We start from the raw sequence: 26,627 nt of genomic DNA on the forward strand, positions 1-26,627 counted from the left end.
AATTATCACACTTAAGGGGAACACCCCCAAACAGATGGACTCTGTTGCAGTTATCCGTGTCTTATTTTTTCTACTATACTATATATTTCCAGTAAATTTTGTCTTCCATATCTCTCTATCTTCCATATACAGATCGCACAGATAAGGATAAATAACTACTGATTAAATAAGTCAAGGAAAGAGGTACTTCTTAAAACCTGATTTTCAAATAATTGAGGATACTAGGTCAGTAAAATACTAGAAAGTCTTTCTCCTGGGTTTTTTCAAAAGAAAACTGGTGGCAGAAAACAGAACAATGGGGACCCAAGGGATAGTTATAAAGAACTCCAGAGTGGTTCCTTTCCTAGAAAGCAAATAGGTGATTAACTGAGAACATCAGAAAGTGAACAATGGTTCCATTGTAAGGGGATGGAGAGCACGAATCCCCTGCCCTCCATCGGCCAATGTGACTTTAAACACATTTGACCTCCACCTTGCTCTCACTGAATTGTCCCTGCAATCCACCGATAAACAAGCTATGTCTCAGGAGAACTAGTGAGTGAAATTGAAACTCTGTTCCAGGGGTCCTTCCACAAAACTGACTCCATACAACATTCCATCCCAAACTGGGCAGAAACGAGCCCTTTTGTTTCACCTTTAAAGCCCTGCTTGCAGTTACACCTGTATCCATTCACCAGGTTGTCACAGGTTCCTCCATTCTGGCAGGGGTTGGAGAGACATTCGTTTTTGTCCACTTCACAATTGGTGCCAACCCAGCCTGCTTCACAGAGGCACTTGTACCTGAAAGAAAACAGCACAATGCACTCGAGAAATTCCTGCTTTTGACTGTAAATTACTAATGGAACATAACCCTGAAAAGAAGGAAAAAATAGGCTCATTCAATCCCATTGGCTACAACCATAAAAACCCAAGTAAAATCCAATCACAGGGAACAGAGCTCTATGATTGTAGTGAGATTCTGTAGGGGACAAGAAACAAATGCATTATTCTGTTTTTTTCCCATTCAGAAGACATGCCCTGATGTGGGTATCCCTGACAATGATGTAATTCTTGGCATTCCCCATCCCCCAATTTGTTCAAGATGAAAATGGTTCAAATTGTGGAGTTTGGGTTGAAGAATCACCTCCATGGTTGGTGGATTTGCTGTGAATAATGAATTTACAGTAATAATAATGGGAAAATTTATTTTGATATTTAAAAAGAGCTAACTTCATTCCTGGTTTTTGCAAACCTGTCACTCTGCAGATACAACTAGGAAATACCTTTGACATTATTTCTTCCCTAGAGAAATGGACAGGTTCTATAATTGACATCAAACTTCACACCAAACTAACTTACCCATTGGCAACACCTGTACAGTTCCCATGGATGCAGGGGTTGCTGAGACATTCATTCACTTGGGAATAACAACTGGGGTGGTGAGGTCCTTCTGGGCAGATGCAACGGAAACCATTCACATCATTCATGCACGTTGCACCTTTGCGACATGGATTTGAGGCACACTCATCAATGTCAACATTGCATCTTTGTCCTAGGAAAAAGGGAATCAGTTCTTTATGTAGCTTTCCATATGCATGCATTTCATATGAAAATATTTAAGGAACTGGTGGTGGTCCCACCAATTTATGTTCAAAACTCCAGAATCCTCTTTGCCTTCACATTCTTCCTCATCTTTCACAACAAAGACATTGTCAAGTCCTGCTGATTCTGATATCACACATCTTAAATATGTCCTACTTACAAGGTTATCACCCCATTCCTTAATTTTATGACATTATAACTGGTATCTGTTTCTTAGTCTCTCTTCTTCACTCTTCACAGATATAAAATTAATCTTTCAAATGCACATCTGTGTTGCTCCAACCCAAAAATGTTCAGTAGTTCTCTATCATTCATATAATTAAATACCAACTCACTTAAGGCTCCACAAATGGGCACTAAGCCTCCTTTCTAACCACATCCTGTATTACTCCCCTTCATATACTCTGTGTTCTACTCAAACTAGAATACTAGTTATTCTTCAAACCCAACATGTTTTCTCCCACCTCCAACAATTGTTCCTCATGTGTACCCACATATATGAAATGCAATCCTTCCTCACCTGTCTCTCAGGATCATTCTCTGGCTCATTAAGTGCCACCTCCTTTGTACAGCATTCTTTGACCCAAATCTACTTCCACATCTGAAAGTATTCTCTTCAAATATTCTTAGAATGTTTTGCATCTTTTCTTTCCTTCACCATACTCTATCTTATGTTACACACATCCAAATATATGTGTTGAATCCTCCCCAACAGAAGGTAAACTCTCTGAAGACTATAATTATAATTTAGAGGGAAAGGAATAAAAAAAGTAACTAGGATGATGACTGGATTTGGAAATTAGGGAATTGATGACCTAAAGAAATTTCTGTAAAATTGTAGGAACAAAAATCAAAGTATGAGTGGTAAAGGGGAACTAATAAAGAATCAAAGGCATTGAATATGGGCTACTGCTTAAGTTTCATGGTTCCATCATAGACTTTTCAGAGCTGGGGTGGATTTCAGAAATCATAAGAGAAGAGAGTAAATTGAGGAAATCAAGTGAAGGAAGATTGGACAATTGTGTAAACAAAGAAGAAAAAAATGGAATAGGAGACTACTCAAGTCATGAGAAAGCAAAGAAAACTGATAATGTAAGATTCCCAAAGGAATGAGGAAGAGAAGATACCAAGAATATAAGCAGATGGATTAATCATGATGAATAAGAGGGGAGTCCGTTCCTCTAAGATGGGAGTGAAGAAAGAGACTACTTGGAGATACAGGAAGATTCTGAAATAAAGAGAAGTAAAGTTGAGGAAGTTAATATCAAATAGACTTTTTCTTGAGCAGTAAAAAGGAGATGAAGGCAGGGTGGAGGATATGTTCATTTGATGAGAATGAAAAATACTTACAATAGTGGCAGAATTGAAAGGAAGTCAACATCCAATTAAAACAATTCTCAATCTAACCCAGAAGAGATCAGTTGGAATGAATTTACAATATACTTCATTAACATGGTTTTATTACTTTTTCCAGCACTACAGAAAGTAGAAAGTTTATCTAGAGTTAATGCAAAAAAAAGCTAAAGAGATTCTGATTCTGAGTATGCAGACAAGTGAAGTCAGCATTGGGGTGATAGACTAGAAGAACTGGATAGAATCAATCAAGGGACTATAAAATGGCAATGTCATACTACACTAGAATAGTCAATTAAGTAATGGCAGGTAGATGAGACAGTAGGATAGGTAAGAATACAATTGTGGAGTTTTTAAGATCTGAAAGAGGTCAAAGAATTTTGAGTGATAACAAAGCCTATGGTGAAGAAATCTCAGGAGGCAGTTGAAAGGAACTTGATTTGAGATGGAGGTCACTGGAGATGGCATCAAAGAATGATGAGGCGAAGGCAATATAAGGATCATCAATTTGCTGTTCAAATCACTGAGATTTAATTTACTGCAATCATCCAGATGCTAAATCACTCAACCAACTAACATTTATCAAGCACCCTATGAACTTGATAATGGGAGAAAGACAAAAATGAAACAGTGCCTGTTCTTAAGGTGCTTATTGTAATCAAAGAAATGACCATCATGAGAGATGGACAACCATCTTGAAGGACAAAAAGAGGACTGTGAAATGGGTGGAAAAATTGTGGTTGTTATGGAATTATAGTGATGGGAACAAAAGTCAGAACCCTCTATAACTGTGGCCTAGTGAGAAAAAAGAAAGAATAGGAAGGAAGAAAAGAGGAATGAAAAGAAAAAGAGGTTGCTGTTGGAATACATTGATAAGAAGTATGAGCTGGAGCAAAGGTTTTATAAAAGGTATATTTTTGTTTCAAACCATGTTTGTATAATCCTTATTTCAGTTCATTTTTTCCCTTAGTGTGAATGTAAATTAATCCTTTTCTAATGATTTGGAAGGATCTTTAAAATCTCTCTCTCTCTCTCTCTCTCTCTCCCTCTCTCCCTCCCTCCCTCCCTCTCTCTGTCTTTACCCTCAATAAGCTCACATTCTCTTGGGAAACACAACCCTTGGATATAATACACACACACACACACACAAACAGACTCAATGGAAGATGCTCTCAGAAGGAAGGCACTAGGAGTGTAGGGAAGAAGGACCCAAGAGAAGTTGAGTCTTCAAGGAAGTCAGGAGTTAGAAGTGAGGAGGCATGAGGACAGTCTGTGAAGAGACAGAGAAAAGAAAAGTTGGGTGATAGAGAATAGTGAGAGGAGGAATTATTTTAAAATACTAGAAAGGTACAAAGGGGTTGGTTTATAAAGTTCTTTAAAAGTCAAACAACGGATTCATATGTGATACTACAAGTATTAGGGAACCACTAGAGTTTAATGAGTAGAACCGAGTGGGGTACCATGATCAGTCCCATGTTTCAGGACAATTACTTGGGTGATGGAGTGATGAATAGATTGGAGTGGGGAGAAGTTTGAGGCAGGGAGACTAACTATAATACAAGGCTGTTGCCTTAGTGATGAGACCCTGAACCAGGGAAGTGTCCATGAGGGAAGAGAATGGAACCTGTACAAGAGGAAGTGAAGATATGACAAAACCTAGCAAGAGGTTGGGTATGTGGAATTTGAAACGAGGAGAGGGTGACACCAAGATTGAGTCTGGGTGACTGGGAAGATGACACAGATAGGCCAAGTGAGAAAAATGGAGTGTTTTGGGGGGAAAGAAAATGAACTATGTTTTAGACATGCTGAGTTTGAAGTGCCTGGAAGACATGGGCAAGTAAATGGTAGCAAGTCCAGATATGAAAGAGTTTATAGATCTTAAGGAATACCACATTCCACAGAAACAAATATAAAACATTCTCTTTCCTTGTCTCTTTCAATATCAATCATGTAATGAGAACAAGAAATTATAATAAACAGAGACATACATTTAATATGGGGATATTAAAACATTTTTATCTCATCTAATTTTCTAAATCATTCACTACAAGTGAATCAGGATTATGTGAATAAAATAATACTATATTTAGTAATGCATAATATTGTAGTGGTAGCTATTTTACTTTTTTACAAATAGCATTTTCTAAGTAATTCTTTTTAAGTCTGTTTCCTTGGCCCATCCCTTATACATAATTCTTAAAGTTAGGAGACCCAGGTTTAAGTCCAGCTCCTGACCCCTGGCAAGATACTCCACATCTGGTCTGGTCTCCATTCCTTCATGTAAAATGAGAATGTCAGCTTAGGTGATATCTGATAACCCTCCTGGCTCTAGATTACATTAGATGATTCTAATCCTGGCTAGAGGATGCTCAGGAGATAATGGTCACTGGCCCAAAGCTATGAATTGCTGCTCTGGACTTGAGAACATCCCCAGGCAACAATTCAATCCTGGGTCAAAGGAAAGATTCTCTTATTCCTCCATTCTTTCGGGAGTTCTTTTGAATTGGTAGCTGGCTTCTCCTGTCTTCAGGCTTGAGTCATAAGGACTTCTGATGCTACTACAGTCTGCACTGAATCTTCTTTCATGCAGTTTATAGAACCTCACTTTATTTGTGAGGAATGACAAGAATGTGAAGAAATTAAGAAGGAAATGGACAGGTAGCACACTGGAGAAGGGACAAAGTGCCAGGGGCAAGGGACTAGAACAAGACGGTCAGAAAGGTCAAGACCACATTTTGCCAAATGTGGAAGCAAAATCAGAAATCAGATTGACTCTCAGTAAGCAATTCAACCCAATCTCTCCTTCCTAGTCCTCACTTTGGAGCCCCAGTGTCTAAGATGCTTGAATTACATTTAGAAAGGAGTTTAATAAATATTTACTGCTAACTTGCTGGAATCTGACTCCAGGTTAACCTTTTCAAAGGGTATTTAGCAAGGAGCTCTATGACCCAGGCAGAGTTCCTTCCCATTAGGAACTCATATTCTTGGAAAATGGGACCAGAACTACTTGGTTCATTACCATACACCTTGCAGGTAACTCCATAATTACTGATTAATGTATCAATTTTCAAAGGACCCAGAAAGCTTATCAAAGCAAAGAATCAAAGATGAAGCTGCCTACTTCCTGAGATTCAAAATGCAAAAGACATCAAGTTTTGGGCCTGGCTAATTATGTGACTAGGAATATTTGTCACAAGAGTTTTCTCTTCCTTTTGTTGCTGATGTTTAATTGGAAGACAATGGGAGGAAGCAGAAGGAAAAAAATTCCAAATAGGCAAAAACTAAAATTTAAAAATTTATTTCCCCTCTAAACAACTTTACTAACACATTGGCTCTCTTCAGAGAAGCTGTTTAATATTTCCTAATCACTTACACAATTAGAATGTATAATAGGTAGGTACAGAATATAGAATTTAATCTTTAAAAAAAAGTCTCTCTTAAACTGCTATTAAAATGGCAAAAAATAGAATAAGGGAAAAAACATCACACACTGCCAAGGTGGTGGGAATGCACCACAAGAGTCACTGTTATTTTAAACTTCCCAGACTAAGAGACAGAGAACGAATCCTAGACCCATACCCAAATCATAACATTCCACTTCCTGCTTGGTGTAAATTTTATACCACATCTTAAGTTTAGTTTAGAATATTCTCAACCTGCTTATTTCTCTTTTGCTTTTCTTGTCTGGTATAAGGTCAAAAAGAATCTTTGTTTTCTGCAAGAATTTTCTGAGAAAATTAGCCAGCCCTAGGCAAAGGCACTTCTTACATGAAACTTGTTACCTAGAAGAGTTTTCTGGCTTCTTAAACGGCTACTGGGAAGAGTTAGTTACCTCTTCAGCAACAAGGAGCTTTTGTCCAGTAGGAATTTTTTGTGTTTCATTGGTTATCAGTACGTCTGAAGTAGCACATTTCAGAGCAAGAATATTGTCTGGCTGACAAGCCACATATAGCCTTGGGGTTTGGCATGAAAGTTTCCATCGTACCTCTCATGTGAGGAAATGAAGAAAAGTTACTGTGACTCAATATGGGCAACAAATATCCTTCTCTAGTTCCCTGCAATCAAGGGGGGGAAAATAAGTCCCTGGCAGGAGGATTAGAAGCATTCCTTTGAAGCTGGCTCTGATCTGCCTTATGACATCATGGTTTAAAAGTCTAGGAAGGAAGTTTCTTTCAAAGGCTATATGGTACACCTATTACATAGCATCATCATGAAAAAACAGTTGTTGAATTCTTAAAAGTTGACATTTGGTACTTACTCATGCCCTATTCTAGAAAATTAAAACAGTGCACTATTTTCCTAATCAGGATGTGAAGGTTATTCTGTAGGCAGCTTAGGTTAATAACTTTGGGCCAGAAGGAAAAGAGAGAAAATGGATATCTTTTTATCCTCATAGGTTCACCAACCATGTCTTCTCTACAGTGTTCCAACAAGTTCACTAGTATGTTGGGAGAGGAACATAGTCTACTCATCTATCAACATCTAATAGGAGTTTATAGTCTGAAGAACTTGGGATAATCTCTGAGGTGGGAAGCTTTCTGCCATGTTTGCCAAACTGAGCTGTCTTTTCCCAAATCCTGACCTCATCCAACAACTCTTCAAAAAGAAGTACCAGGGCAGCTAGGTGATGCAGTGGATATAGCACTGGCCCTGGAGTCAGGAGGACCTGAGTTCAAATCCAGCCTCAGGCTGTGACCTTGGGCAAGTCACTTAACTCCATTGTCTTAAATTTAAAAAATAATTAAAAAGAAGTACCCAGGATAGGAGAAAAGAGTTGTGGCAGAGTATTTTGGGACACTGTTTTACCTCTGGTGTGTGTGTGTGTGTGTGTGTGTGTGTGTGTGTGTGTATACACACACACAGATATATGAATGAAAATACATATGTATGTGTATATAAATGCATGCATATATATGTATGTGCTTTATATTGCATGGTTATACAACATACATGTATGTATACATACTTGTGTGTATATACACACATATATCTACAATTCTCCTCTGTCTCTCTCCCTCCTTCACATGCTATTTGGCCTTGAGAATTATACTGACCATTTCCAAGTGACATCTCAAAACCTCATGTCATCTATTACAGGGAAGCGCTTTTTCTGGCCCAAGCCCAGGGCCCAACAGAAGGAGAAGTTAAGTTTTTTCCATCACTCTTCTTTTTTTTTTTTTAAGTTTTTTGCAAGGCAATGGGGTCAAGGCCACATGGCTAGGTAATTATTAAGTGTCTGAGACCGGATTTGAACTCAGGTACTCCCAACTCCAGGGCTGGTGCTCTATTCACTGCGCCACCTAGCCGTCCCTTCTCCATCACTCTTCTGAAGGTATTGAGCTGGGAAAAAAAAAGACCTTTAGAAGGAAATAGAATATTACCTGTGAATCCTGATAAACAGACACAACTGTAGCGATTAATCCCATCCATACAGATCCCATGGACACAGGGGTTACTTGCGCAGTCATCAAAATTAATTTCACAATTCACCCCTGCAAAGATAAGAGCAAAATACCTAAGTGGAGGCATTTCCTATCAGAGCCACAACAAGTTGAGGTCTCTGTGTGATAGTGATGCTGTTATGCCAAAGTAGACTAAAATCATCCAAGTCTGTTTTGGGTAGAATAAGAAGCCACAAACAGTTACAGGTCTCAGGTGGTATCTATGTAATTAATTTTTGATTGTTAATACATAAAAGTATGGCAACCAGGTTTCACCTAATGTCTCACTTATAAGCTGAGAAGAGAAGTTTCAGGGGCAAGACATCAATTGGTGAATTGTAATATAGTCCCACTAAAGCCAAGCTTACAATGCCCTTCTGCCATCCCTATCAGAGTCCTAGAAAGGCCTTCATTTCTTTTTTTCATTTAAGGCAATGGGGTTAAGTGGCTTACCCAAGGCCACCCAGCTAGGCTATTATTAAGTGTCTGAGGTCAGATTTGAACTCAGGTCCTCCTGACTCCAGGACCAGTGAGTGCTCCATTAACTATGTCACCCAGATGCCCCTTCATTTCTTTTTTTGAAAGACTTTCCCTCATTTTAATTCACTATGTTTAAAAAAAATTTAGTTAAAAACTATCTGCTACAGAATGAATGGTGCCAAGGGAAGGGAACAGAACCAAGAGAATATTGTCTGCATTAACAACAACACTATGAGTTGATCAACCCTGATGATGTAGTTCTTCTCAGGAGTTCAGAGAGTGCTCAGACAACCCTAGAAGACCAGCCATAGAGAAAACAAGAGAAAACAAAACAAAAAACCTAAAGCATCTGAATGAACACTACATTCACTTTAAAAATTTTTTCTCTTATGCTTTTCTTTCCTATTTCATGGATTTTTTCTTTTCCCTTAATCCTAATTCCTCATACAGAAAATGACTAATGTGTAAATATATCAGACATAAATATGTATGTACAATGTTCACCATACTGTTTGCTAATGAGGGGAAGGTGGAAAGAAATTATGAAACTTAAAAATATACATCTCCATATGTAGATGAATGTGGAAAAATTTTCACAACATGTAACTGGAAAAAATAAAATAAAATAAAATAACAACTGAAAAAACCTATCTGCTGTATGCAAAGTGCTATGTAGGCATTGAGGGAAAAACAAAACTAAATGAAAGCTCTCAAGAAACTTCCAATCTAGGCAGTTGATTACTCCTAGAATGTCAAAGTTAATGGGTTAACATCAAATAGGACTACAAATAGTCAGTCTTCTACAGGCATGGATGGCAAAGAAGCAAGGACAGATGAAGTGCTACATTTTACTTTTGAGTAAAGTTTTTTTTTTCATTTTAAAGTTATATAAAGCAATATATATATATATATATATATATGTATGTAAAGTTATGCATGTATAGATTTAAAATTATATATAGATACATGATTTTTTGAATTTCTGCATTGAAATATCCAGTAAGGTTAAAAATAAAAGAGAAACCAATTACACAAAATTATATAATTTGACATTAAACTGGTTTGCAGATTTTTAGCTAACTCATAACTTGTCCCAGAACTTATACTCAGCTATGGTCTAATTGCACAATGCCCATCCTATTCTTAATTGCCTATTAATCAAGATATAAGCTAAAAATAAAAAATTAAAGAAAAATAATTAACAGTATTGATCTCACTAATGTTGATCTTACTAATGTGACCCTTGGTATTTCAGGTAAAGGTCTTGGCTTCCCCATTCACTGTTAACTTTACTCTGTTACCTGCTGCCCTATTCTGTGTGTGTTCCAAAAGGCAGAAGAACAAAAAACAGGTAAAAGCTATACAGAGACAACCTTTATCTTGCTATAATGCAGTAATGCAAGCCATAAGCTCCAGCAGGATGAGGGAAGGGGCTATTTCATTTTTGTCTATCTCAAGAGCTGAAGTCTCTAATGAATTCTTTTAAACTTGAAAATCCCTTAGTATCCTCCCTTACCTGTTACACTCTGACGTTTCTTAAATTAAATTTTACTTATCTTCCCTTAAAATGTGCCACATATCCTCAGAGTAACTGGCCCCTCCTTTTTACTGTATTGCCCGAAAATGCAATCCTTATTTCTTGCCCTGTTCAGGGACAGGTTCTTACACCATCCCCTCAGGGCACCCACCTGATACCTCCTGGCATGATGGGATAATCCCAGGGAAAACAAAGTGCCTGCCAGCTAACTCTTCACCCAGTTTTAGAACATGCTGGATAAAGTGGGAGAGATAGCAAAGGCTGAGACAGCCCTTCCATTCTAAGGGCCTCCATTCAGTTGCTTGTAAATCTCTCAAATTTCTTTTGGGGCTGCAATTTCTCATGTCTGGGGACCAGCCCGGAAGCAAATTGCTTTTGGAAGGTTTCACAAAGATCCATTCAGCCCTTTTAGGGAGTTATCTAAACGTGGAGGGAGGGAGAAGCATTTTCAGCTGTGAAGGCATGGGGATGTTTTTTTGTATGCTTGAGTAATTCAAAAAGGACTTTGTTTCCAAACTTGGCATGTAAGAGGTCCTGGATGAAGACCAGGGCCTTTGACATGTTTGAAGAAATTGGTTTGGAAATAAAAAAAAAGTTGAAGGCATCTAACCAACCCTCCCCCTTCACCCCCTACATAGATCATTTTCTTCAAGTCCCGAATGTGTTTTCAATAAATCACCCGCTGTATTGGCAGGTACCCTTCTCACAGAGGCATACACTGGTTAATCTTTGTCTAATATATTTTTCTTTGATCTGAGAAATAGTACCTCTCTGTCCATGCACAGTCGGCATGGCAATAAATATCCATCAAGTAAGTAAAAGTGGAATTCAGAGAAGTCTGTGAAATGTTGCCAACCCAGAAAATAATCTCACAATTACCTACCATGAAGTAGCATGTTCTCATCACTAACAAACACAAATAGCCATTCACCTGGACTCAGTGAGTTTAACTAGAAAATGTGCAACTGGGATGGGGGTGGGAGTATGCATTGAAATCCCCAGATTTATGGTAGGACCCCTATAATCTGCCTTCACCTTCTGGAGTCCTAGACTTTTTCTCCCTAGGGATCTTCCCGATGACCAAGAATGGTCTAGAGGCAAAGTAGAGAGAGACACAAGGCTGAGTATGGAGAAAGAAATTATAAAAGAATTGTCAATCAGAAAACCAAAATGTCTATTCTTTTGAGAAGAGAAAGGAAAAGAAAAAGTATAGAGACTACCCAAACCCAACTGAGCTGCTGGATTTGAGGAAAAGAATTTCCTGTTTTTCTTGTATACACTCTTAACAAACCAAAAACCTTCATATCTAAACATAGAAAAATGATCAATTTCTAACCTCAGCTGGACAGGAGAAGTGTCTGCTTCCAAAAATATTTATAGATGTGGCTTTGGTTGGGTATTTCCCAGAATCACATCCTTAAAAAAAGTTGTTGCACCTATGCCAGGAAAATCTGAGCCTGTGGGTGAAATGTGGAGAAAGTCCCCAAAGCAAACAGAAACCAAGACTGTCTCACCTGATGTGCCAGGCTGGCAGTTGCATTGGTAGCCATTCACCAGGTCAATGCAACGTCCTTCATTCAAGCAAGGGCTGCTCAGACATTCATCGATCTGCTCACTGCAGATGGCCCCCATGTATCCGGCATTGCAGATGCAGGTGTAGGAATCAATGCCATCCTGGCACTGCCCATGATGACAAGGATCAGGGTCACAGTTGTCAATGTTCTCCTCACACAAGAGCCCAGTGAAACCTAAAGAGGCAAGATCACCAAGGGTCAAAGTCATCAGGAACTGCTCCTGAACAAAAATACAGCAGTACCTATTTCATATTCCTATTCTGTGAGTTTTCTAATGAAGAGACTCAGCAGAGAACAACCAAATCATACTGCTGTCCACCTCACTTAGGATATGCTTAAACACTGTGTTTAAATTAAATTTTTATAGCAAGTTTCAATAATTTCCATGGCACTTTTTATTACTGACTAATCTAATTTCAGAGTTATTCTATTTTTATTTTTGATGACATGACACTGGGCAATCGTTACTAATTAATATATAGTATGCTAATATAGGAACTCCTTATTGCCAACTCTAACCTACTTCCTATGTAGGGAAAAAGTCGGGTTGGCTCATTTGGGGTCAGAGGATAGTTAGTAACTATCCTTTCTCCATCACCTCATTCAATTAGTCACAAAAGTTCTGTCAGATCTATTTGTTTGTATGACTTTTATTTGCATTCTTCCTTTTCCAGGCCAGCTGACATTACCTCACCAAGTACCTGTGACCTCATATATAGAATATTTCGGTCTTCTAATGAGTCTCCCTATCATTAGTCTATTCCATCTCAAACCATCCTACCTTCCTCTCCCAGATAAATCTCCTAAAAATACCAGTTTTACCATGCCACTTTCCATACAAAAATCCTCAATTACACCATTATTTATAAGATGAAGTCCAAGTTCTTTACCTACTGTTCAAGGCCTCTCACCTATAAAATCTTGGCTCTAACTACTCCCCAAATAGAGTGAAACCTGTGCACTGTTCAGGTATTCTCAATGTTCTAATAAATCATATTCAGTCTCAATTCCCATTTTGTTTATGCAATTCCCCTTAGTGAGAATACTTTTCCATCTCCTCCAAATCCTTTCCCACCTAATTCTAATCCTTCAGCTTGAGTCTCCCCACCACAAAGCCTTTCCTAATTGACTTCATTTACCTCCCTGTTCTTGGAGCTACTACCTTCTGTAACAATTCCTTATCACTTCCTCAGGTGCTATGGCAAATTATTACTAAATTATTTCATGTATGTGTGTCCTAGCTTCCCAAACAAGACTGAACTCTTGGAACCAGGAACCACACTAATATCACATTTCTTCTACTTCTCCTGTAACACCTCACAGTGCTATGCATATAACCAGTGATGACCTGTTAAATTAACAAATGAATGAAATGGCTACCAGAATTAATAGGGTAGGGTCAATTGTTATATACCCTTGATATACACTCTTCTTCTCCTCCCTTTTAACATAAATTCACATTTTTATATTCTCCTCCAGTGAGTCTTGTCTATGGTTCCAAATATGAGGGTATCAGCTCCATATCTCCCTAACTGGAGTCTATAGAAGAAAGGGCTTATCTACGGTCACTGCATAATAAATAGTTAGTTGGATTGGAAATCCTAGATACAGTGCTCTCTGTTCTGACCTTTTTTTGTACTAATAGCAGTTCACTAGAATGTAAGGATCAGGATGCTCACAATGACTAGATTCTTTTGGAAGGGAATAATTTTTTTAATTAAAGAAGTGAGCCTACATGAATATAAAGAAAATACAACTTCCACTTTCTCGGGCAATCAGAAATCAAAGTGGAAATTTGTTTTCCCAAGTGATCTGGAAATGTTATCTTACAAACTTTAGGAGTTTGTAAGAAGAAGCAGGAATGATGGGTAGCTTGGATCAAAATTTATCCTTATTTGTACCAAAATTTATCCTTATTTGAGTACAGAGATTAAAGAGGAATTGTAACCATGGCCCCCAAAAAAGGCATATGCAAATAAATCTACTATGACTATTAACTAACAGTGCTTTAAAATTTGGAAAGCACTTCTCTCACATCATTACTGTGTGTTATCTAAATATTATCTCCATAGTCCAGGAACTCAGGTGAAATGATTTGCCTATAGTCCATAGGGTGTAATGATTCAGTTAGTAAGATCTTGTGAATTTAAAACTACATTCCTTTAAGCCAACTGTTTTAGTAGATCCCTGGACGCTAATAATACCTATTCACTTTTCTATAGAATGAAGCTGTTCTTCACACAACAGTTCATTCAGGGACTTGCGGTTCTTTATTCAACTACTTGCCTTGGGAAGACTAGGGAAAAAAATCTCCCAATCCAAAAGTTCCAATGGATTAAAAAACAACTCCTAAACTAAAACCCAGTCTTTTATACTGAGGAATAAATGAAATCAAACAGTAAGGTTGATTGAAAACTACTACTGCCAAAATCTAAAACTGAAGGATGTTGGCCAAGGGACTGCCACTCAGGAAAGTTGTTATCATAAAAGAGAAGGTAAATGGAAGCAAAAGAAGTGAAAAATTCCTTGAAGGGAAAGCAGTGGAAGAACATTCCTTCCCAAACTTGCTTTTTTTTGACCACTGGGTAACCCACCAGAAATACTTTGAAGTTTTGCTCAGGGATGTTTGCAAAGGGTACAAGAGAGAGACACAGAAGCAACAGAAGTTTCTCTACCTGTAGCACACTGGCATTCATATCCATTGGGATGGTCAATGCATTTTGCACCATTTAGACATGGAGTACTGGAGCAGTCATCGATGTCAATCTGGCAGACAGATCCGGTAAAACCTAAAAAAAACACAGGTGGTGACTGAAGGAAGCTCAAATGTAATTCAGAAGGTGACATACTTCTGATATCACCCTGGTTCTTTCTCTCATGCATGAACGCTAGAGAAGGTTGGGTTAATGTTTTGATCAGGAGAAGAACAAAACCAATTTGCACTGTCTAGAACTCTTCTGACCAAGGGATCACAGAAATGATTGGCTTAATAAACTAATTGGGGGGGGGGAGCAGAACACTTGTAGTTATTCTTGGATACTGTCACTGCGTATTATATGGCAGCCAACTCTGGGTAAACCAGATAGAGATTCAAGGGAGGAAAAACTCCACAAGGAACAATGATTGTTTCAGGTTCAATAAGCAACCATCCCTTGAAGAAACAATGGAATAAACCAAATCATTAGGTAAATGATGTGGCAAGAATTCATATCAGAGTTGGGGAAATAAGGAGGAAATGGACTTCTTAAGAATGATTGCTACATTTCCTGTCTTGGATCCACAGGTAAGAAAAGACTAAAGAATTGGTCTTCCATGAAACCACAAGAATATGAAGTAAGGGAAAATCAAATTATGAACAAGATTCAGTGAGAAGCATCTGTGAAAAGTGAGCTTCCTAAGACACATGGAAGATCAGTCTTTCTAGTCCAGGATCTTATGAATGAACTTAAAATTTCCATTTACAATGGATTTAGGAGATGAATGAGTTCCTGCACTGACTTTTCACCAACCTTCATATACAAACTTCTACCTTAAATTACTCATTTTAATGAGCTCCTGAGGTCCATCCCACATATACCTTCTTCTTCCTCTTAACTCTTTCCCTCCCTCTGATCAGCTGGCAATGAGCCTTAAGAGAAAATGAGGACAGGTGGTAAAGATACTCACCAGGAGGGCAGACACAATGGAAGCGGTTGACTTTATCTATACACTGTCCATTGTTCACACAAGGATTGCTCTGACACTCATTTATCTCCAATTCACAGTGCACACCTTTGAAACCTGATGACAAAAATGGACCAAGAAAAAGGCTCAAAAGGCAGTGGATTCCAGGTATCCAAGAACTCATGAGAAAGCACACCAACTTCAGCAGGTAGCTTCTATGGACAGGCAATGGTTATACAATGAGAAAAGGGATTCAGTCATCAAAATCTAGGGGAAAGGCATTCTAAACATTTGGGTAAATGAGATAAGAAGAAATAACCATAGCACTATGTGTGGCAATAACTGATCCTACCATCTCAGACTGAAGAACAGGTTGACCCTTGAAAAACCTAATCCAGATCCTTATAAGACTATTTCTTTCAACTATTTCTCACAATATCCTTAAGTAGATTGAAGGGAAAAGTTTATTAAAGTTCTTTTTGCATGTGTGCATGTGTGCGTGTGTGTGTGTGTGTGTGTGAGAGAGAGAGAGAGAGAGAGAGAGGGAACAAGCGTGCATGCATACACATGGAGTGTCTTCTGATTCTCTGGTAACTTCATTCATTGTCCTGCTGACTTAGATGATCTATACCCAGTATTTGAAATATGAAATTTTTCTGTAGAAGCCTAGGCTTTCTTTTCTTTTTCTTCTTCTTTTTTAAAAGTAAGGCAGTGACCAGCACCAAATCCCTTTGACAGTTTGCTAGCCTTCAACAGGATGTTAAAACTGAATGTTACGATGGATGATGATGAGGTCATTTGGGTGTGTCCTGTGCCCTCTCTGGACATTCATCAAATATCAGACCATGAAGCATCATCACCTAACATTCTGAGAACTGGTTCTGAGGCTGATGATCCCACACAAAAAGCAGGTCCAAACCAATGTTCTCTGACCAGAAGAGGTCAGAACAAGGCACTTCTCTGAATACATCTTTCTCTCTAGGGTGGTCCTGAATGTCTAATTAGGGCTTCCATGGAAGGGTGGGAGGGAGGGTGCCTCAGGGACTGATATACTCTGACTTACAATCCTTTCACAATCCATAAATTCAACAGCATAAGCCATCATCACAAGGTTTTTACTTTCCTCTGTGGGGACACAGGAAATAATTCTGGAAGAATTAGAATAAGATCAGAAAAAGACAATTGTACTTTGTGTTATGCAAAGCAGGAGTTCTTAACCCATTCTGTGTCACAGAATGAAACTAAGTCCTCATTTTCAGAATGATGCATTTAAATGCATAAACTTAGTGGGTAGGAGGAAAGCTGGGAGAGGGAGAGAATGTGAAAGTGAAAAGAAAAAATTGAATAAAAAATATAAATGCATATAATAAAATATATATCCATAGGATCACAAAAAATAGGTTATAGTGAAAAGTATTATTTTATATACATATGCAAATATAAAATAAAGATGAATAAATTTTAAAAAGCATATATATTATATGAAATTAAATTAAAATGCACAAATGTATATAAATAAAAGCATGCAAAATGTGTATCTGTACATATTTTATTTCATACATGTATACCCACATGAAATAAAAGTATGTAAATTTATATATATATGTATTATCTTGTTTTGCACATGTATAAACTGAAGAATATGTAATGCATATGTACTTCTTATATTTCCTGCATGAATGTGCATCTAATTACACACATGAACAAAATCATATAGAAATGTGTGCAGATATTTTGTTGTGTATGTACACATGTATTCATGCACAGGTGACAAATACATGTATAGATATATTTGTGTGTACATATACACACAGACCATTCATGAACCCTGATTGAAAGGGAATCAGATCAATATGACTTGGACAAATTATTCTTCTGCATCTACCATTCACCAATATAGGGGCCTCTTAATGCAGTAGAGACACTGACTTGGGTGTCCCCTGAGGCAGCAATGGACAGGATTTACCATCAAGGATAACAGGTACCCTGGTCCCCGAGTCACCAGGCACCCTCCTGGATGTGGCAGCTCATGTTTTTCCTGCTCCCTAGGGTTCCTGTCCAGACTCTTCCTTTACCTGGCATGCAAAGGCAAGTGAAGCCTCCAATCTTGTCCAAGCAGGTGGCATCATTCTGGCAAGGGTCTGAATGGCACTCATTGATGTCCATCTCACAGCGGGGGCCTGTGTAGCCCTTCAAGCACTCACAGTGGAAGGCACCTTCGGTGTTCACGCATTTTCCCGCATGTTCACATGGATTACTATTGGCTAAAATAGGAAGCCACATATCATAATGGGGCATGCTCTTCTCTGCTAGTGGGGAAGGAAAGGGATGGGACTAATGACTACAAGGCTAGTAGAGAAACCCTGAGCTCTTATGCAGTCCCTGCCAAAGATTTGTTGTTAGGAGCAAGGTCAGGGTCTTGAAGGTATGGTGACTCAGTTTCCCATTTGGCCTCTATAAAACCAGACAGGCCATCTTTGCACTGCTCAGTCATCCCCCATCCACATTGTCAGAGGGCTTACTCTTCCTCATCAGCAATGGGACCATATTTGCTCTGCTCACTATGAGCCTACGCCAAGCTCCCCACGAGATGTGGGCATAGTGTTCTTGAAGGAAAAAGATTTAATGCAAGTTTATAAGTCTGTGCTCATTTAACGTATGGCTATGCTTTATTTGGGTAATAATAATAAAAATAATAATAATAAAATAAATAATAAAGATAATGATAGCTAACATTCATATAGCAGACCAGTCACTGGGCTAAGCACCAGACTGATTTTCTCATGACATCAACCTTGTGCTGTGATTAACCCTGCTTTACAGGTAATGAAACCAACATGAGCAGGGGTTAATGACTTGCCCAAGGTCACACAGTCAGTAAATGTCTGAGGTGGGTTTGAACTCAGCTCTCTTTCACACTAACTCAGCAGAATGGTGCACTATGGCGCTTCCTAGCGGCTCCAAGTTGCATGTACTCACCCATGGCACATTCATCCACATCATCGGTGCAGGCCGCCCCCTTGTAGCCTTGTGGACAGGTACAGATATATTGTCCATTGAGGGGGTTGGTGTCACACAGCGCCCCCTTGTGGCATGGGTTGCTGATGCACGCATCATCCAGGTGACACAGAAGACCTGTCTCAGCAAGAGGAGGAATGGGAGATCATTGAGATGAAATATCAACAGGATCTAAGAGTTACAGGGGGTTTAGTCCAATTCATACCGGTCGAGGATGCTCGCTACAATGTTCTATAGAAGTGGCCATCCAACCTCTTCTAGAATACTTCCAAGGAGGGGAGACTCTGTTATGTTGTCCTAAAAACAACTCTAAATCTGTTTCTGCAACTTTTCGCTTTTCAGTTCTGATCCAAAGAACGACAAAGGCTAAAGCTAATTTTTTTGAACTACATTACAATCCTTCAAATCCTGGAAGATCACCATCATGACCCATAAGTCCTCTTTTCAGCAGGTTAAACATCCCTCGTTTTTTCAAACCAATAATCATAATATGGTATAATCTCGTATACCTTTAGCAACTCAGGTGCCCAGAGTTTTAGGCCCCTACCTCCCTCACCCCAAATCTTGGGCATTTAGCCATCTTTAAGGTAGTCCAAAGTCCATTACTGAAGAAAATCATTCCCTCCCTTACTAAAGAGAAGGTTCATTCAAACCTGGAGATCAGTAACACAACAGTCACGATGGCTGGTGTTGATAGGAAGGGGCACCTATATAAAATAAGCCTGGTTCTTCTTGGAGACTACTCTGAGGCCACCAGGAAAGAAACCAGAGCTTCTACAACATGGTCCTCATCTTCTGAACTCTTTAGCCTCAGAGGAACATGGACCTATGAACATGGAAGGAGAGCTTTCTCAAGGTCACTTCTCTGAAAAGGAAGACCTCAACCCTTTAACCCTTCTCTAAGGACTAGCACAAGAGAGCCTTAATTGAATCCTGGTCTCAAGCACAAGGGTCTTCCCTGTCCAAGGAGAGTAAAGCTATATAAATGGCATCTGGTTAAGTTTAAGCAGTTGCTTCAGAGCATCAGCATCTCTGGTCTGGGAGCCTGAGAGGTTCTGAAGAAGACATAACCAGATACCCAAGAGAGAACAGTCATCGGGGAACCGGATTTTCTGGTCTGCAGTTCTCTTATGGACCCATGAGTAAGACTCCTGTTGAAAAGTAGGAGGTGGGGCCTTGGGAAAAGCATTCATAATGAAATGTTTCACAACTGTTCTACCTTCCCAACTTTTTTCATTTGCTTCCTCCACATCTAAAAGCTATTCAATTAGCAGTGGTTTTAGTTACTTTAAATACTCCCGAATTCAACCTTTGCTGATTAGACTCTTCATATTTTCACTTGTTTTTGTTGGCAGAAGTTTAGTTTAATGAGAGCACTGATAAATAGATTTTATGTTGAGATCAAGTCCCTAAGTCCCTTTATCACTAATAATTATTGCTTTTATGCATAAAGAGTTTTTTAATCTTATAATTTCAGAGATGAAAAGATACTCAGTTGTCATCAGTTATTAGGCTTATTTCTCAGCAAGAGAAAATGAGGTACAAAAAGTCAAAACGAGTAGTGCTCAATCAATTCCAATTCAACCTAGACAAAACTTCCAAAGCTCTGACTCTCAGTACTTTGAATACAAAACCACCTTTTAAGAAGGAAAGTTTAGAATTAATCTACTCCTGAAAATGATATTACAAGCACTTTGGTATCATATAAGGTAGGCTAGGAAGACCTACCCACCCTCCTCCTAGACTCCCTATTCTTCTCACCTGCTTTTCCTTCTGGACACGTGCAGGAGAAGGAGGCCACACGGTCAATGCAGGTAGAGCCCGGGGTGCAGGCAGCAAAGGCACAGTCATCAATATTCTCACTGCAGTCATCGCCACTCCAGCCATTGACACAGACACACCCATAGCCGCCATTGTGATTGGTGCAGGTACCACCATTCTGACAAGCATTAGGTTGTAGCTGACATTCATCTACATCTTCTGTGCAAAACTGACCTAGTGGGGAAAGAGAACATCCAAATCAGGATGGTCAGTACCATGTTTAGTTAGAGGCTCTAGTCTTGTCCTCAACTTCATTCACAAGTCAAGTTAATCAATCAATAAACATTTATTAAACATAAAAAATTAAACTAATTGCAAAGAATACAAAGAGAGGCAAAAGATAGTCCCTGACCTCAAAGAACTCATAATCTAACAGAGACAGGGAGTTAATATGCAAATAACTATGCATGAACATGATTTACTCATTTAACAATATATGCACATATGTATTCACACCAGTATAAATGTTGTGTATGCACATACACAATATACTAATGTGTGTATCAGATATAAATTATTACGGTTTATACCAAAGAAGTCACAGAAAAACAGAAGCAGCTTCTATCCCTAGAAATTATGGACTCATGGGAATCTGACTGGATAAAAAAATAACGACAGTTGACAATGCAATATTTACATTAGCTCATCCAATCCTCACAACAAACCAAGTCATATGTTCTATGGGCATTATTATCCCCATTTTACAGATGAGGAAACTAATACTTGGCAACATTAAATGGCTAATGGGCAGGAATAGTCAGAGAATTCAGGACTAGAAAATGCCTGGGATCACAAATGTATGAATAACAAGAACATATTAAAGGATAATGAGAAGATGGAAAAAAAAGAAAACAAGGAAAGGAAATTTCTATATCAGAAAAAGTAGCAGTGAAAATTAAGGACAGCATGAAAAAGTCCTGGTCATTTTGAGTGTAGAAGAAGGAAAGGCAGAGTTTAGAGAGAAGTTTGACCTAAGTACATCCACTCCAAGGACAAAAAGGACAAAGGAAATCCATACAGTGGATGGTTGGCTTGAACCACAGTATGGTGGCAATCTAAAAATGTGTCAAGAATTACTATTGAGTGGGCTAAGAAACTGGAATAATATCTATTTTCCCCATGACCAGGACAAAGAAGATATGGTTTCATGAGGAAGTTAAGGAATTTTAAACAATAGAAAGAATACATCTGATAGCCAAAACACAAACTCTAAAGCTGATGGACGGTCTTCTTCATGTCAGATCTTTAAAAGACCAAGTCAGATCAATACCAGAGAGGAAGTTTTTTACTTCTAGGGTTCAGTTCAATAATTTGAATACAAGTAACAAAGAACAAATGTTTGTTGAATTAAATTAAAATTAAATCTTAAGTCATGACATTAAGTTGAACCTGAAGACATTAAAAGTCTATTTTTCCAAAGACTTGGAACCAAATCAAACAAATAAATATTGATATTAGAAAAGTATGAGGAAAAGCTCACTTAAAGTGAATCTACTTAAATTGGGGAACCAACATTTCAAATTGGTTTTTTAAAAGGACATTGTGGGGATTTTTAAAAAGAAAAGAAAATTATGAGTCTTATTTTATATTTACTAAAACTAAGGCTTATAATTCCAACCCTGTGCTAAAGAACAAAGAAAAAGTTTTTTGAGGGTATAATTTTCCCAATAATTCTGTGACAGAAAAACCATAATAAAGATGGTGACTGCTACAAAAATATTCAAATATTTAATAAATTTCTCCCAAAACTCCTGCCTCTGTTAACCTGATATTCAAAATCTTCTCTTTTGAGAAGAGACCAGAAAAGACTAACTGGCAATGGGTAAAGACAGTCTGTTACAAGCTAACTTTAAATGACAAGAACGTTTGAGTGGGTGCTAATTTTTAAGTGATCAGTTCATGAGTAAATATTTTTATATCATGAAGACTTTTGCTCCCTTACACAAAAATGCAGGGGTGCAATGTAGCATCCTGGATAGTCAGTCAGGAAGACCTAGGTTCAAGTCTCAGTTGTGACACGTACTGAGGTAACATTCCCTTGGAGAAGTCACCTAGGTTCTCATGTCCCCAAAGAACTCATTAAGTTATATTCTGCTTGACTGATCTGCATTGATATAGAGTTTCCTTAACTTGGAATTCCCTACCTTGATGAAAATACAATAGGAGTTGCTTAGAATTAACATCATTACTCCAGAGATGGATAATGAATATTCCAATAAAGAGGACTCCTTGAATTCCATTCCACTCCTAGTTTAGTCTGCTTAAACTCCACCATCCTCTCAAATCTTCCTCTTATTCTACTTTACAAACAGTGTCTGATGGGCAAAGACCACATTAGGAAAGCATGTGACCATTTCAACCCGGAAAGTATCATTCTGCAGCACAGACAGCACAAAATTTCAGTCAATAAAGACATTTTTGGAACACCCATGTTACCAATTATAGGTCAGACATGAATGACACAGGCTGAGAGAAGAGAGGGCTTTCTACAATAAATGTAGAAAGGGAGAGTAAGGCTAATCAGCAAACACAAGGGACCAGGACAAGCTCTTCAGGGCAAACAACCTTAAGTAACATATATCAACAAAGCTCTCCTAGCAGAAATGCTTGCTCAGACTGCCAACAGCTGTGTTTACTAGGATTCGTGGGAGATTTAGAAATGAAAATATGGCAGTGTATCTTGAGTGTAGAGTGGAAAGTTTCAACAGAAATAAGACTTTCATATTGTTGCTGACTCATTATTTTCAAGTTGCCTCATTAATTTAATTCAGTAAAGGTACTGAAGCAATTAGTATGCCATCTCCTTTTTGCTTAGATAAAGGATGATTGGAGGCATGGCTCAGGACATCATGAATATTTTTAAAAATATCTAAGCATTTTCCACTTGTTATGTTATCACTCTGATATCTCAGAGATATAATGAGGGTAAACAAGACAAATTTAAGAACAAGAATTTGAAGAAAAAAGAAGTCTAAATCTTAAGCTTTATCTTTCTGTTAGTTGAGTTTTCCATTAGTGCAATGGGGGAAAAAAAGAAGGAATTTAAATATTTATCCAGCACCCAAGGTTATTGATGGTGATGTGTGAATTATCTCAACTAATGTTATTTTTTATTCAAAAGTTTTTGATAATTTTCCTATATCATTTGCTGCACTATGGAATTCAGGCAGTTTTGAGGGAGATCCACTGTCCTTAAATTTTCCTCTGCACATTTTTCAAGATGTTACTCTAAATTCATGTCTGTTTTAATAGAATTGTTGTCTTTTTCTTCTCTGACTGAGACTTTTTCTCCATGTCGGTAATACATCTCAAATCTGTTCTTCTCTCTCCAATGGATTTTACTTTTTTGGGATGGTTATTTTTAATCACACATCCAATTCTTCTACTCTGTCAAGTGGATTTTCAAATTCTACACAGAATTAATTTTTGGTGCTTGGAACAACAAATTCTGATCTAATTTCATTCCCAATTTCTTTTATAAACTTTTTTTTTATCTTTTGAACAATTCTGGCCTCAAGAAACTTAAACACACATTAAAGAACAAAAATGGAAAATACAAGCAAATATCAAGAGTGATATGGTCGATAAGAAGAGGACACAATCAGTGTGGGGTGGTATAATTGGGTCTGGCTGGGTGAAGCTTAAGCTGAACTCTGCAGATGGGGAGCAAAGGGAAAGGAAGAGGACATTGCTACCTCATTAAGGATCTTGATGAAAGGCAAGGAGACAAGTATGTGAGAAAATTAATGATCATCCTGAATAGAATGGAGATCTTAGATGTATAAGAAGTAAGAGACAAGCCTGGGAACCCTTGAGTACCAAGATAGAAAGTATGGAAATGACTTGGTTTAATAGTAAGCATGAGACCTCAAATTAATTGAAAAAATACTCCATGTTTAAAAAGAATTACTAGGAAACTAGAAAGTAGTTTGGAAGAAATTAGGTGTGGATTAACACCCAGGCAGCTGGGTGGTGCAATATATTGAGCAATGGACCTGGAATCAGAAGACTAAGCTCAAAATCAGCCAGATACTTACTAGATATGTGGCCCTGGGCAGGTCACTTAGCCTCTATTTATCTTAGTTCCCTCAACCGTAAAATGAGGATAATAATAGTACCTACCTTTCAAGGTTATTGTGAGAAAATCAAAAGACAATGCTAATTCTCTTCCCTTTTTTACCTATATTATAGTCCCTCCAAGACTAAAAATAGATAGGCAACCTCAATATAGAAGTCACACCAGAAAAAAAATTGAAACAGAATGCTTTCATGTACCTTCCATAGACACAGCTAAGGGGGGAAGTTCTTAACTAAGTTAACGAGGGCTAAAGGTGATGACCAAAGAGAAAATGGATAATTTCAATTAAGTGAAACTGAAGAGCTGTTATACGAACAAAATCAATAGGACTCAGAATAAGACGAGAATATGGCAAGTAGGAGAAAAATCTTTGGAGTAAATATCTCTCTGATAAGGGTGATCAACCAAAATAAAAAGAGAACTAATACAAATATATAAGCCCAAAAATGAGGAGCACAGACTTTCTAGGTGTACTTGGGATTAAACTGTGTAAATCATAGATATGATTCTTCTGTGACCTGATGCTATTCAATATTTTAATCAAGGACGATAGAGATGACAAGCTTACGATAGTTATCAATGACAAAATGGTAGAAGGGGTAGACAAATACATTTTATGTGAGATGATGGGGTTAAGTCTTCGGAATGAGCATTTATACCTTATTAACTTGACAAACACTAAAAATCAGGGCTTGATTTGCTGTTTTATTGGTTATCTAGACTTAAAGTGAGAGAAAAATGTTAACAATAAAGGTTAAAATTAAAAGTAGGTCATGCTTTTTTGAAGAGTTGATGTTTAAACATTTACCAGCACATCTCTGTGTGAGACTGAATCAAAAAAAGGCCTCTATCTAGCAAGAACAAAATAACTATAGATAAATGTAAATATCTAAACGTAGGTTTTAAAAACATGGGGGGATGTGGTTGGATAGCAGTACACATTGTTGTTTCATCCTTCATTTTCAAAGAAGACCAATGACATCATGGATTAAAATCTCAAAGAGTTAAAGTGATGTGACTGTCAAAAAAAATCTAACTTGATCATGACTGCCAATTGAAAGAGATCTCAGCTGCTATTGAGACCAGGGAAACAATGAAATTTGTCCAAGGTCAAGGATGTCATCCCACAACACACAGCAGTAAGAGAAGCATGGTGACCACAGCAAAAGAAGTAATGTGTATGGGCAGACATATCATAAAACAACAGTCCATGACAATAGCTTCCAATATTCTTGGCCCACATATAAAATTCTTCTGAGAACCATGAACTATCCAATGTCAACTCATGAATTGCTTCCCAAGGTCGTTGGGCATTATGACTTGGAGTGGGGAAAGAGGGTAGGTAGATGGAGCTGCACACACATTTCCCCTGTGATACTCCCACTCAAACTAAATTGAGGCCCTCTTTGCCTTTCCTCTTAGGTTATCATTAGGATCTAGTTTTACCTAGAAATACGAAAGACTACCTTTTTAAAAAAAAAATTTATCAACTATTTGTCATCATTCATCAGAAGGGATAACAGAATCTTCCTGATTATTTCCCCCAGCTTCTGGATACTGAGCACAGACCACCTGAAAGAAGTGAGTGTGTTTTCAAAAGAGCTGGTATGTTACACATTCTCTCATTTTACATCCAACTTTTAACAGGATGAGGAAAAACAAAGGTTGTCCCAGGATGCCTGTCATTTAAAGCCTTCTGGTAAAAAAGGAGATTCCAGGTCTTGTGCTAAGACTCAGGTATAACAAGCCTCAGCCTGTACCACCTTAGTCGACACTTAGGTCTTGTTGGTGAACTCCCAAAATGTGTTGCATAAAGTCCAGTTTGTCAAGTTCTTGTGGGCATAAACTAGTAACTTGTTCTACTAGTAATTGTTTCACCTGCTGAAGGACCTCAGGCTCTTGCCAATCAACAGCTGGGCTATGGAATAGTTCTGTCTATTCAGCACTCTTTCCACTTACTATTCTGAAAAAGAAAAGGAAAATCCTACTTGCTTATAAATAAAAACTACATTTTCTGTGACCAACAAGTCTCAGTGAGCAATGGGGGAGAGCTTCATATCATCAAATCCTTGGATAAAAGT

At 38.0% G+C, this 26,627-nt stretch overlaps 1 protein-coding gene across 2 annotated transcripts in view; it reads right to left on the reverse strand.

The window, feature by feature from the left end:
* Positions 1-26,627, reverse strand: part of NOTCH2 (notch receptor 2) — a 160,066-nt gene that overhangs the window by 29,970 nt on the left and 103,469 nt on the right. For both annotated transcript variants that reach the window (XM_074188582.1, XM_074188581.1), the window contains exons 6-14: positions 20,409-20,642; positions 18,609-18,764; positions 17,705-17,893; positions 15,633-15,746; positions 14,642-14,755; positions 11,907-12,140; positions 8,316-8,426; positions 1,339-1,531; positions 635-780 (exon numbers count right to left, since the gene is read on the reverse strand). In XM_074188582.1, the coding sequence (XP_074044683.1) occupies positions 635-780; positions 1,339-1,531; positions 8,316-8,426; positions 11,907-12,140; positions 14,642-14,755; positions 15,633-15,746; positions 17,705-17,893; positions 18,609-18,764; positions 20,409-20,642 (1,491 nt within the window). The remainder of the gene's footprint in view (positions 1-634; positions 781-1,338; positions 1,532-8,315; positions 8,427-11,906; positions 12,141-14,641; positions 14,756-15,632; positions 15,747-17,704; positions 17,894-18,608; positions 18,765-20,408; positions 20,643-26,627) is intronic.

The sequence above is a fragment of the Macrotis lagotis genome, chromosome 5 (assembly GCF_037893015.1).
Source record: "Macrotis lagotis isolate mMagLag1 chromosome 5, bilby.v1.9.chrom.fasta, whole genome shotgun sequence".
Lineage (NCBI taxonomy): Eukaryota > Metazoa > Chordata > Mammalia > Peramelemorphia > Peramelidae > Macrotis > Macrotis lagotis.